Source organism: Hippocampus bargibanti, unplaced genomic scaffold (assembly GCF_051943395.1).
Source record: "Hippocampus bargibanti isolate YZ-2025 unplaced genomic scaffold, ASM5194339v1 Contig00090_ERROPOS177943, whole genome shotgun sequence".
Lineage (NCBI taxonomy): Eukaryota > Metazoa > Chordata > Actinopteri > Syngnathiformes > Syngnathidae > Hippocampus > Hippocampus bargibanti.
Genome location: NW_028296996.1, coordinates 153,337 through 167,177, shown reverse-complemented (window position 1 = coordinate 167,177; position 13,841 = coordinate 153,337). Strand labels below are relative to the sequence as shown.

General features: G+C 44.0%; 2 protein-coding genes across 3 annotated transcripts; one reads left to right on the top strand and one right to left on the bottom strand.

Moving 5' to 3' along the window:
- The first annotated feature begins 523 nt into the window (after positions 1-523).
- On the top strand, positions 524-1,925 carry LOC148881283 (uncharacterized). Its single transcript, XM_088989391.1, has 2 exons — positions 524-815; positions 946-1,925. The coding sequence occupies exon 2, from the start codon at positions 1,078-1,080 to the stop codon at positions 1,657-1,659; it is 582 nt and encodes a 193-aa protein (XP_088845517.1). The 5' UTR covers positions 524-815; positions 946-1,077; the 3' UTR covers positions 1,660-1,925.
- Positions 1,926-6,075: 4,150 nt separating this feature from the next.
- On the bottom strand, positions 6,076-12,073 carry LOC148881282 (uncharacterized). 2 transcript variants are annotated; one of them, XR_016114033.1, is made up of 6 exons: positions 11,342-12,073; positions 9,650-11,258; positions 9,458-9,559; positions 8,718-8,838; positions 7,556-7,618; positions 6,076-6,931 (listed from the first exon to the last, which is right to left on the bottom strand). XR_016114033.1 is itself a non-coding variant. In XM_088989389.1 (5 exons), the coding sequence occupies exons 2-4, from the start codon at positions 9,867-9,869 to the stop codon at positions 8,720-8,722; spliced, it is 441 nt and encodes a 146-aa protein (XP_088845515.1). In that variant the 5' UTR covers positions 9,870-11,258; positions 11,342-12,073; the 3' UTR covers positions 6,965-7,618; positions 8,718-8,719. The 2 variants fall into 2 exon arrangements, 1 of the variants encoding a protein (XP_088845515.1); XM_088989389.1 differs by lacking the exon at positions 6,076-6,931 and having other exon boundaries at positions 6,965-7,618.
- Positions 12,074-13,841: the final 1,768 nt, after the last annotated feature.

The window sequence follows — 13,841 nt, the reverse complement described above, 5'->3', positions numbered from 1 at the left end:
ATGAATGCAATGCCTAGACTACTACACTGGTGCTCCCAGCAAGGCAAAATAAACAGTTCGAGTTGTGTCCTCATTTGTCTTTCAGATCATTGCCATAATGTGCTTATTTGAAGCGATTTTTTTGCATCGAGAAAAGTTTTGAGGGGCGGCACTATTCACTATTAACTGGTGCATGTTTGCTTTCACCCTGTATAACATTTTTAACTTCTGCATAGCAATTTGGGTCATCGTGATTAAAATCTGCACAGCTGTAACTTCAGATGTTAGTTTAATTTGTTGTTTAACTCATTCACTGCCAGACGATGTGCAAAAATGTGTCCACTCCAGTGCCAGGGTTTTTGAAATTTTAACTCAAGTTCCAGGACCTACGGAATTTTGAGTTTTGAGTCTACATAATCATTCAATGCAGCGTAAGCAACCTAAGACTATCTTCTTTAATCCGAAAAAAGGTTGATTCCTAAGTTATATGGGTCTGGAATAATCATGTAAACTACACTTCCAGGTCGAGTGTAAAATGACGACACCACCAGCGTCAACTTAGGCCTCCTAAAGAACATCACCGGACCTCTGCTAGATCCTCTTCAGTTTGCCTACCGGGAAACAGGTCTGTGGAGGATGCAGTCATCATTGGACTGCACCACATCCTCGACCACCTTGACAACACAGGAACCTACGCAAGGATCCTGTTTGTGGACTACAGCTCTGCATTCAATACCATCATCCCAGAACTCCTCATCCCCAAACTTCTCCAGCTTGGTGTGTCCCCCACGATCTGCCAGTGGACCCTCAGATTCCTGACAGGACGGACACAACAGGTCAGACTGGGAAATATATCATCCACAACACGAACCATGAGCACTGGAGCCCCGCAGGGATGCGTCCTCTCTCCATTGCTCTTCTCTCTCTACACAAACGACTGCACCTCAAGCTGTCAAATTCATAAAGTTCGCAGACGACACCACGGTCATCGGTCTCATCAAAGACGGCGACGAGTCTGCGTACCGACAACAAGTGGAGCAGCTGGAGCTCTGGTGCAGCCGTCACAACCTGGAGCTGAACACGCTCAAGACAGTTGAGATGATCGTGGACTTCAGGAAACATCCATCACCACAGCTACCCCTCACACTATCCAACTGCCTGGTGTCAACCGTTGAGACCTTCAAGTTCCTGGGAATCACAGTCTCCCAGGACATGAAGTGGGAGGTCAACACCAACTCTATTCTGAAAAAGGCCCAACAGAGAATGTACTTCCTGAGGCTGCTAAAGAAGCATGGCCTGCCACAGGAGGTGCTGCAACATTTCTACACGGCTGTCATCGAATCCATCCTGTGTTCTTCCATCACCGTTTGGTTCGGGGCCGCCACAAAAATGGACAAAATCCGACTTCAACGGACAGTTAGGACGGCGGAAAAAATCATTGGCACCGCCCTACCCACTCTCGAGGACTTGCACACTGCAAGAATCCAAACAAGGGTGCGGAAAATCCTACTGGACCCTCCGCACCCTGCCCACCACCTTTTCCAGCTACTCCCCTCAGGCAGACGCTACCGATCCATGCGCACCAAATCCAGCAGACATTTAAACAGCTTCTTCCCCCAAGCCATTAACTCTTTGAACTCTTCAACAGTAGCCAAAATGGAACTGTATAGTGCCACTTAGCAGTTTTTTTTTTGACGACGATACTAGTGCAGCGTGTTCTACCGGAAACAAATTCCTTGTGTGTTCTACATACTTGGCAATAAAGATGATTCTGATTCTGATTCTGAACATCCGCTCGCTTACGGGAAAGGGTTGTCTTATCCAGGACATCCGTAATGTCAAGAAAGTTAGATTGTATCCTCATTTTGTGAAATGCTGTAATACTGAGCTGATCTGGCAACCCAGCCACAACGCGACATCACATGATTTGACAATGATCAAAGCCAGTGAATGTTTATGTGTTTGACTTCTCGTACGACGATGACCGCAGCGGTTGCTGTCTGTGCTCTGGCAAATAAATATCCTACTTGTATGATCTAAACAAGAGGACCATCTCGACTCTTTATTCTCCCAAATGCATTGCGAAAGCACTGAAGATCTCAACACTTAGTGACCGTCAATTGGACTTCTTCTGCTTGAATGAGACCTGGCAAACGGCGGGGAACTTTTCCGAGTTGAACGACACGATGCCACCAGGGTTTGTTTACCCTTCAAAACCCCGCCTCTCGGGTCGCGGAGGCGGTCTCGCGATATTCTACCGCGAGAACTGGAGAGCTATTCAAGTGCCAGTCCCGGAAACTTTCTTATTTGAATGCCTTGCGTGTCAAATCTCTGGACCAGCTCCCACAGTTATAGCCACTGTATATCGTCCCCCGAAACCACATTGTGACTTTTCAAAAGAGTTCTCCGCTGTCCTCACACACCTCTCCACTCTGTCACCAAATATTATTATCCTGGGGGACTTCAACATACACATTGACAATTCCACCCATCCCCTCACCAAAGACTGCATTTCTTCACTGGAGAGTTTTGGCTTGCATCAATTCTCTGATTTTCCCACGCATATAAAAGGGCATACCCTGCACTTGATATGCTGCTGTGGTTTTACCCCCGCCAACTGCACAGCAAATGAACTACCTGTAACGGACCATTTCCTTGTCTCATTTAACGTTCCCATCACACTCTCTCTCCCCAACCCACCCCGCATCATCACTTATCGGAACATCAAACTCATCTACACTGTCACCCTCACTGCAATGGCTGCCACCCTCAATCCGGACTACAACTCCCCCGCTGATGAACTTGTTTCCCGGTACAACACGGACCTTGCAAACATGCTCAACGCCATTGCTCCTGTAAAGTCCCGGTCAGTCCAATTAACCCGATCCGCCCCTTGGGTCACCCCCCATCTCTGCTCCACCATGGCGAAAACTCGGCAACTGGAAAGACTTTACAGGAAGACCAGCCTCACTACCCACAAGGACATGTACACAGCTCACCTCACTAATTACAAGACTCTATCACACGCGCAAAATCACAATACTATTCTGGACTGATTGACGCTAACACTGGGAATGCACTGACTCTCTTTTTCCTATACAACAAAATCATTCAACCCCTATCTCTCTCCCCCCACACTTTCACTCCTCAGACACCTGCAACGCTCAGCTTCTGTTTTTCACTGAAAAGATCAGCAAGATCCACCAGCACCTTGGCTCCTCTTTATCCCTCCCCTTCCCCGACCTTCCTACTCCCTATCAACTGCTGTCCTCTTTTGAACTCCCTCATTCCTCCTTAATTTCTGACCTCATCACCAAGTCCAAGAATTCCACCTGTCAGCTTGACCCCCCTACTGTCCTCATCAAATCTTGTCTACCCGCTCTCCTCCCTTTTATTTCAGCTATTATTCACTCCTCATTATCCACTGGAATTGTTCCTGTCCCTCTCAAAACCGCAGCTGTAACGCCAATCCTGAAAACACTTGGTTCAGATCCCAATGATTTCAATAACCTGCGTCCAATTTCGCATCTTCCATTTATCACTAATCTAGAAAAAACTGTCGCCTCTCAGCTCCACTCTCACCTCACTCTCAATAACATCTACGAACAATTGCAGTCTGGTTTCCGTCCCCGCCACAGCACTGAATCAGCCCTCATAAAAATCACTAATGACCATCTCATAGTAGCAGAGATCCCTCTCTATTCTCATCCTTCTTGATCTATCTGCAGCCTTTGACACCATTTCTCACCCCATCCTGCTCAACCGACTCTCCACTCTAGGCGTGACACCCCCCCCCCCCCCCACTTAGTTGGTTTCATTCCTACCTCACTGGCCGCTCACAGTTTATCCAAATTAATTCATTCACTTCACGGTCCTCCCCTGTGTCTTCTGGTGTGCCCCAAGGGTCTGTTCTGGGGCCCCTTATTACATACCTTCTTCCCCTTGGTGATATCTTCCGCAATTTTGGCATTAATTTTCACTGCTTCGCGGATGACACCCAGCTCTACCTCTCCAGTAAACCTGACGCCTCTCTTCCACATGCATCCCTTACACTTTGCCTCTCAGAAATGAAATCCTGGTTTTCTCATAACTTTCTCAAACTAAACAGCGAAAAAACTGAACTTCTCCTTGTCGGTACAAAATCCACCCTTCACAAAGCAAACAGTTTCTCCCTCACCATTGACAGTTCTACCGTGTCCCCCGCCCTTCAGGTCAAGAGCCTGGGTGTCATCCTCGATAGCACACTATCTTTTCACTCCCATATAAATAACATAACTCGGTCTGCTTATTTTCACCTCCGCAATATCAATCGTCTCCGTCCCTCTCTCACCACTCACACCACTGCTATCCTCATCCACAGTCTCGTCACCGTATAGATTATTGTAATTCACTTCTTTTCGGGGTCAATCAAAAATTTCTCCATAAACTCCAATTAGTCCAAAATTAATACATAAATTCAGGAATGACAGTGAATGAGATAATTGTTGTATTATCTGTCCTGGTGTAGAACTTTCAAAAAACCGTGATTTATTGCAATGTTGAGAATGACGCTAATAATACTTCATGCTAAGCAATCTGATTGTTTGAAATACACCTCATGTAATTCACTTAGTATCATTTAGTCTGACTGTAAATTTGAACTGGGGGGTAACAATAAATCACGGAGTCTCTTTTGATTATTTAAAAAGTAACAAGTTGTGGAGTTATTGCAGCTTGACAAAAACCATGACCATGACTCACTAACCCAAATTCAGAAATACAGAGCTCGAGTTCTAGAGTCCCTCCCACTGCTGCGTCTATTCATAATTCACTCTATTGCCATTTTCCTGCCGTCACTTGTTGCTCTCATTTCTTTCTTTGTTATGCAGCCCCAAATAAGGACTTTGAAGGCCTTCAACTGTGTGTAGTCATGAATCTTTCCTGAGAATTTGCTTTCTTTCACAATGTGTGCCATGCTGTGAGGAGAGCCTTTTTTTGTTTTTTCTTGCCGGAGCCAGCTGCTGTTGCTAATGTAGGCCAATGGCCCGCTCTTCATGGAGAACTTCTGCCCGACCCAACTAACTGTAAAGCAGCTAAAGCAACGGTACCTGGAGGCTTTGCAGACTAACAATGCCGAGGAGGTCCTCTGGATCCTCCACGTCAAGAAACTGGACATTGACACTGTTCTGGAAGTGGATGACCCCAGCATGGTCCTTGCCTCTTATAAACAAGGTAAGGGGAAGAGAAATTCAGATGACGCATGCAAGTCAAACAACGTGAATTGATGGTGAATAATCTGTGAGAATCAATGATGTGGTGGAGGCAGAGGACACACACACACGCATACACGTTTTGCTACATGATAGAGACATGGTGTGCAAAAGTTTTGACCCGTGGGAACCCGATTTCAAACGTGAAAAAAACATTTATGAAAGTCATAAAAATTTGATTTTAGGACCTAATTTTTTTTAGCCTGTGGTCACACAGAAATCACTTTAAAATGGCATAATTCTTGATTTAAATTTTCCAGGTTTTTCGCAACTCCGTGGGGAATTAACGAATCATGTTAAACCAAAACTACCAGCAGGTGGCGCTTATTTTTTTCAAGAGACAATATTTAGAGCCTGTAAGGTCAGCAATTGTGTTTTGCAGGAGCCATGATCGTATATTTTCTATATTCTGAATTTTCAACACATAAAATATTTTGTTCACATGCACAACTGGGTCCAAGCCCCCTCCCATTTTCTGACATGATATCCGACAGAATAATCAAGCACCAGATGTAGGTCTGCCAGGTTCTGTCACAACCAAAAGTTTGACTGCATCCAGTATTGGACTTTTCAATGTGCTATTCTTTATTATTTATCTGTGAATTACAACCCATTGGTGCTGCCAGCCAATTTTTGTTTCATAAATGTGCTGAGTTCCAACACTTGGTGTGCTCTTTGTGTAGTTTTTAGATTTGTATGTTTAATCTATGGAAAATATCTCTTGTCTTTTAATTACATATTGACTAACAACCTGTGCAGATCGGACCTAAATGACAATGTTTTAATATTCTCAATTTTCAATCTAAGTTGCTAGAACAAACATACTTTTTCTTGCATATTTATTGGATTGGGTTTGACTTTATTAGTTTCTCAGTGGAGAAATTTACATTTCACAGCAGCAAAGTTATGAAAGAAATGAAAGTAGAAAAGCAAAATACAGAAGCTGCTGGATAGGCAGCCACTCTCGCGGCGCCATCTTGAAGTCAAAAGAACAAAAAATCTAAATAACAAATAACATGACAATTATAAAATAGATTGAATCAAGTAAATTAACACTGCTCACGTACCAACTTCAATGGCAGCCTCTGATCTTTTTAATAATTGAAATACAGTGAGACCTCAATTTATGAACTTAATTGGTTCCCAGACAGAGTGTGTAAGGCGAAAAGTGTGTATCTCAAAAATACGCCGGGATAAACAAAGCCTCCCAGTTGCATTTTGCATATTAACAACTGTGTGTAAAACGTTCAAGATTGAAATAAAAGTGCTGGACAAAATCGGTGTGTCCAGAAGTTTAGTCGACAAATATTCAAGAACAAAAAAAACACTCAATATGTTGAAATAAAAGCTATTGTCTCTGTGTTGTATTGAAATGTGCCAGAAACAAGTGGACATGACACATATACATAAAAACAATGCATTGTTCCAGCTGCCAAACCTAACCTTTCTTTAGTTTCGAATCTAACCTAAACTGCATTTTGCGGACATTCTCATTATTTTTGATCAATGCTGTTTTTAACGAAATATTTAACTCCCTTCCAAGTTCTCCTTTTCAATTCTTCTGGTGCAGCCTTAATGCAGTTCATGCATTCGTCTTTGCCTGGAACCTTGAGAGACCTGTTGGAGTCCATCAAGGTTTTTTCCCACAGCGTGGATTTCTTCTTCTGTCCACTTTTTTACCTTCATTTTTACTTCTTCCTTCCCTATATAAAATGGGACAGTAAATTAATATTCCTCCAAAAGTTAAGACACAGGCCATTGCTGTCTAAGGTCATCATTGGTCTGTTTTGTAACAGTTTTGTAGTTTTTATACATCAAATGATAACACATTCACAAGCCACTAGATAACAGTTTACCTTCAGAGATCTTCACCAGCTCCGCCCTACCATCCAATTACTATTAGTAGTAAACACAGATTAAATATATTGAGTTCAACAAAATCAGGAATATGTACTTCAGTGCTATGTTCACGGTGCAGGTCTGAATGCAATTCAGATTTTTTTTTGTGGGATCAATTTATTTTGTAAGGTTTCACATTATATGAAGAAATGCTTATCTATTTACTACTGAGAAAACATGATTTTAAAGATTCCATTCTGATTTCTATACACCCTCGACATTAACTTGAAGTTGTTCAATACTAAGTATCCCATAGAATGTTATGAGGAGGAAGAGATATAGAGCATTTTTTTGTAGGATAACAATACATTATGGTAATCAAAAACAAAAATAATGTATCATATTTCCCCTACCCATACAGTATATAGACCCATAGCACTGTTGCTTGTCAGATGATAACTCAGTCACGAACCAAGAGAAAAGTTTACCTTTTGTTTGCTGTGGTGGAACAGGCACCTTCTTGACGAGCAGCATCATCCCATCTGACCTACCTGCACAAAAACATTTATTGCATTCTATTTGTGATTGTATTTATTATAGTACCTATGCTTGTCTGTGACTGTAAAGTGTCCTTGAGAGCTTTGAAAGGCACTTAAAATGTAATGTATTATTATTATCATCATTATCACCATTATTATTATTATTATTATTATTATTATTATTATTATTATTAATGTAGCCACAAGGGGGCACAAGCCAGTGTCTTATTGTGCCGGCCCAAGCCCGGATAAATACAGAGGGTTGTGTCCGGAAGGGCATCCGACGTAAAAAAAAAAAAAAAGCCAAAACAAATGTGCGAATCAAACCTATGAATCCCATACCGGATCGGTCGAGGCCCGGGTTAACAACGGCCGCCATTGGTACTGTTGACCTTCAGGGTGCCAGTGGAAAATGGACTACTGTTGGTCGAAGAAGGAGAGGAGGGAGGTGTGCCCGGAGGAAAAGAGAGAAATGGAACGCCAAGAGTATAGAACTAAGAGTAGGAACTTTGAATGTAGGAATAATGACAGGTAAAGGTAGAGAGCTGGACTGGCAAACTACAGCGAACATAATCAGAGACACAGGTCGGAAAGTACTTGGTGTATCGACTGGAAGAAAGGTAGATAAGGAGACTTGGTGGTGGAACGGGGGGGTGCAGGAGTGTATACAGAGAAAGAGGTTAGCAAAGAAGAAGTGGGACACCGAGAGGACGGACGAGAGTAGACAGCAGTACAAGGAGATGCAGCGCACGGTTAAAGTAAAGGTGGCAAAGGCCAAACAAGAGGCCTATGATGACTTGTATGCTCGGCTGGACAGCAAGGAAGGTGAGACTGACCTTTACAGGCTGGCGAGACAGAGAGACAAAGATGGTAAGGACCTGCAGCAGGTTCGGGTGATTAAGGATCAGTGACGTGCGGTGAGGTTCATGGCTGGTGAGGCACTGACGTCATCATAGTCAGATTTACAAACATGAACTCTACAGAGTAGTTTATTCACCATTTGATTGGCAACAGTTAACGTATTTTGTTTAAAATTTCATGTCAGCATTCTTTATATATACAAACTGTAGCATAGAAAAAAATAATTAAAAACATGTTTTTATCGTGTTACCTTTACTTGTAAATGAAGTCCTTGCGCCGCTCCTTCTGAAGAAAGGCATCGATAACTTCTTTGTAGAAGCCTTCCTTATCTTTCTTCAGTTTTAAAAGTCTCTCTGTCTCAACGGAGATCACTGCCAGTGAAGAAAGTCGTCCTTGATCAGACCTGTTCCGACTGTATGTTTTCAGTGCTGAGAATGACAATCTCGTCTACTTCTACAGCAACAAATGGGGCTGCACCGATCTCCTTTTCAATGTCATTTCTAATGACATCACCAACTGCTTCAATTAAATCGTTATGTATTCTGTTTCACAGGCTAGAAAATACAGTGGATGTCCCAAAATGACTCGCTAGCCTGTCATCTTTCTCAGCGAAAGCATGTAATAGTTCAACATAGTTGCCACGATTAGCAGAGCCTTTACTTCCATCATTTCCACGAAATGCCATACCGTCTGTAATATACCCGACAGCAAACATATCACTGGATTTCGGGTGGGTAAGTTGCTGTCTCAGCATCAGTGACTGCTTCTAACTCCTCCCACTCTCCTTGTGCAAGATTAGATTAGATCACATTACATTACATTACCCTTTATTAGACTCAGTGGAGAAATTCACAAGTATTCTGAATTTACAATTATTTTCTGCGTCAACATTAATATATACTGACATGTATGACACCAATGGTCTACATTTTCGGGAAGGCATTGAATAAAACATGTTGACCTAAAAAAAAAATGAAGTCATAAACATACCAGATGATTGTAGCGATGATGTTGATGTAGGAGTACATTTTGTCATATCTTTAACGTCCTCATCATCAGTGCCTGACATGTCAGTGTCAACACATAGTTTTTCTGAGGAACAGAGGAAACACAGATAAAACTCCAGCAGGCAGAGAAAAAATGGGTGCAATTATTTCCTAAAATATGCAGATGTGTTCTTACCATGGGGATCAATGTTGATTTCATCCAAATTCTTGCCCTTAAACTGGGACAAACTTCCGGTTTCCAGAGCGATGAGTACCTTGCTAATTTTTGCAAGCTGCAATGTCCGCTCTGGAAGCCGATAAAAGTGACGGTGCACTCTGATATCACAGCCGAGGAAGTCTGCCAGCTCCTCCATTTCATTGTCTTTTAAATTGAGAACTTTGGACATTGTGGCCATGTGCTTTCTCAATTTTGTGGAAGACAATGCTTACAGATTTTTTGCCCCGCCGTTTGGGGCTATCTGACGAATTACATTAGATCCTCTGAAGTGACTCGGGGCTTGTGGTCTTGCAAAAAAGAATGTTTTCATCCAGTATCCCACATTCATGACGAGTATTGGCAAGTAACGCCATGGATGTCTAAACTTCAGGTGTCAGGAGAATGGGAACCTTTCACCCTCGCCTTTCGCCCTCGTTTACCTTGTATTTCAATTCTTTGGAAGTGCCGACACAGTTACCGCTCAAGGTCAGACAAAGCCAGCTCCACATCCGGATGTGTCGACGATGTATCTCTCAAAGTAAACGCAGTAAGTGACATCTTAGAAACTTCCCCTTCTCTTCTCCGGTTGAAAAGGATAATTTCGCAAAGTGTAACTTTTGCAAGTTCTCCCCAGTGTTTCCTACTTGTGTCTTCTTTGAATTTTGTTTGGTACACCTGTCTTTGGACCTTAAGATACTCATGCATCTTTTTCAGATCTTCGGTAAAAGGCAGAAGTTGAGGAACATTCCATTTTGCTTCACGCAGGTTTCTGAGGGCCTTTGAGGATACACATTCACTCCATCTGGTGCAACAGATTTGTTTGAACACCCGTGCATTATTAATGGCATCGTCATCACCTGAGATTAATCCTTCACATTCAATAATATTTGCAATTTTCCTGAGGTTGTGGCCTAACGTGAGTGCTAAGGATGGTATTTCGAATGCCTTTAATTGCTCATTTAAGCCAGCCACCTTCCTCACTGCTTCGATCACATGAGGGAAATTTACTTGGATGAAGAAATCCACCATGTCTTTAAGCTTGCCATTTTTCTTCCCCTGCAGTCATCTTGTCTCACGCATCTTCTGTCTGATGAAGTCATGTTTTGAGACATCATGCCCATGCTTATTGTAGAGGTGTTCCCCAAATTTCAGAATCACCTTTTCATTAGGCACAGCATTTGTGATTGCATCTTGATGCATAGCAAGCACCATTTTCCAAAACTGTTCATTTACACCATCTGGAACTGGCTGAGCATATTCACACAAGGCCTGAACCCTAGTCTTTGCTGGTTTCAAATTTTGCACATGCATGTTTAATTGACACCATGTGCCTCCACATTGTTCTCCTCACAAAGTAGCCCTGACAATTCACACAATGCATGTGATCTTTGGCTTCCACGTTTTTTTGGATTGCTGGCGAGGTATCAACAGTCCTTGACCTTCACGAAGAATGTCATTGTTATGGGCACGATTTTTATTTCAGAGAAGATCCAGTTGGATTCTTCTCCCTTTGGAGCCAGTTGGAAATTGAAGCACATTTTCCACTTCATGGGGTATCTGTTGTGTTATCAAATGGCGTGCACTTTTTCTGTAAGGGTTGGAGCAAAACACACAGAAGTGAGATTTGTTGTAGAGCCTGCCACCATCTGTTTTCCTTTTGAAAGTAATGACCTTCATATCAGAACCACTGGATGTTCTGAGTCAGATGAGTCGGCACAAGTCACGCGTCGGGCGGCCCGGTAGTCGAGTGGTTAGCACACCGGCTGCACAGTGCAGAGGTCGCCGGTTCGCGTCCCGGTAAGGCCTCCCTGTGTGGAGTTTGCATGTTCTCCCCGGACCCGCGTGGGTTTTCTCCGGGTCCTCCGGTTTCCTCCCACATTCCAAAAACATGCATGGCAGGCAGATTGACCACTCCAAATTGTCCCTAGGTGTGAGTGTGAGAGTGACTGCTGTATGTCTTTGTGTGCCCTGCGATTGGCTGGAAACCAATTCAGGGTGTCCCCCGCCTCGTGCCCGAAGACAGCTGAGATAGACTCCAGCAACCCCCGCGACCCTAATGAGGAATAAGCGGTACGGAAAATGAGATGAGATGAGATGAGAAGTCACGCGTCTTTGTGTCTGTGGCTTAGAGGAATTGGCCAGGTATAAACTTTTTGATTCATGAGGTTTATCCGTGTCCAGGATAGAAGAAGGTGTCACATGTCTTTTTTATGTGAAGTTACATGTACTTTCCGTGGGTTGGTCAAAGGCACTTTCCGTTTCTTTGTCCTCTTGTTCTTCTGCTGCTCTGTTTCTTCTATCGAGCTGTCACTTGTTTGTTCTCCAGGTTTGGGAACATATAGTATACAGTATTGTCAGAACTCGACAGAGAATCGTCCATGGTTTGTTCAATCATTTTCATGTGAAGCTGAAAGAGGGAGAGACAGAGAGAGAGATTACCAACCGTAAAATTCATACATACATACAAAATTCATACATACACACACACACACACACACACACACACACACATATATATATATATAAAAAAAAATCCGCATCTCACCCACCATGGGTGGTGTCTGTCCCCCATTTTAGCTCGGGTCCTCTACCAGAGGCCAGGAAGCTTGAGGGTTCTGCGCAGTATCCGTGCGGTTCCCAGCACTGCGCTTTTCTGGACCGAGATATTCAATGTTGTTCCCGGGATCTGTTGCAACCACTCGTCGAGTTTGGGGGTCACTGCCCCGAGTGCTCCGACCACCACAGGCACGACTGTCACCTTTACCTTCCAGGCTCTCTCCAGCTCCTCTCTGAGCCCTTGGTATTTTTCGATTTTCTCATGTTCCTTCTTTCTGATGTTTCCATCACTGGGGACCGCTACATCCACGACAACGGCTTTCCTTTCCCCTTTATCTATGACCACGATATCTGGTTGGTTGGCCATTACCATCTTGTCGGTCTGTATCTGGAAGTCCCACAGGATCTTTGCTCTGTCATTCTCCATCACCTTGGGAGGTTTTTCCCATTTTGACCTTGGGGTTTCCAGTCCATACTCCGCACAGATGTTTCGGTAGACTATGCCAGCCACCTGGTTATGGCGCTCCATGTAGGCTTTCCCTGCCAGCATCTTACACCCTGCAGTTATGTGTTGGATTGTCTCAGGTGCCTCTTTGCACAACCTACACCTTGGGTCTTGTCTGGTGTGGTATATCCCTGCCTCTATGGCTCTGGTGTTCAGGGCCTGCTCTTGGGCAGCCAGGATGAGTGCCTCTGTGCTGTCCTTTAGGCCAGCCCTCTCTAGCCACTGATAGGACTTATTGAGATGAGCCACTTCTGCTATGGTTCGGTGGTACATCCCGTGTTTGGGCTTTTCCTCCCATGATTGTCCCTCTTCCATCACCTCATCCTCTGTTCCCCATTGTCTGAGACATTCTCTGAGTACATCATCTATTGGAGCCTTCTTTGATGTATTCATGGAGCTTGGATGTTTCTTCCTGGACAGTGGCTCTCACACTCACTAGTCCCCGGCCTCCTTCCTGACGGCTTGTGTACAGTCTCAGGGTGCTGGACTTGGGATGGAATCCCCCGTGCATGGTGAGGAGTTTTCGGGTCTTAACATCCGTGGTCTGAATCTCTTCCTTTGGCCACCTTATTATTCCTGCAGGGTATCTGATCACTGGCAGGGCATAGCTGTTTATTGCCCGGGTCTTGTTCCTGCCATTGAGCTGGCTTCTGAGGACTTGCCTCACTCGCTGGAGGTATTTGGTCGTCGCCGCTTTCCTTGTTGCTAGTTCGAGGTTGCCTTAGGCCTGTGGTATACAGAGGTACTTGTAGCTGTTTTCAATGTCTGCTATTGTTCCTTCAGGGAGTGAGACCCCTTCAGTGTGGACTACCTTGCCCCTTTTAGTCACCATCCGACTACATTTCTCCAGCCCAAATGACATTCCGATGTCACTGCTGTAGATCCTGGTTGTGTGGATCGGGGAGTCTATGTCCCTTTCGCTCTTAGCATACAGCTTTATGTGATCCATGTAGAGGAGGTGACTGATCGTAGCTCCATTTCTGAGGCGGTAGCCATAGCCTGTCTTGGCGATTATCTGGCTGAGGGGGTTCAGTCCTATGCAGAACAGCAGTGGGGAGAGTGCATCACCTTGATATATGCCACATTTGATGGACACTTGCGTTAGTGGCT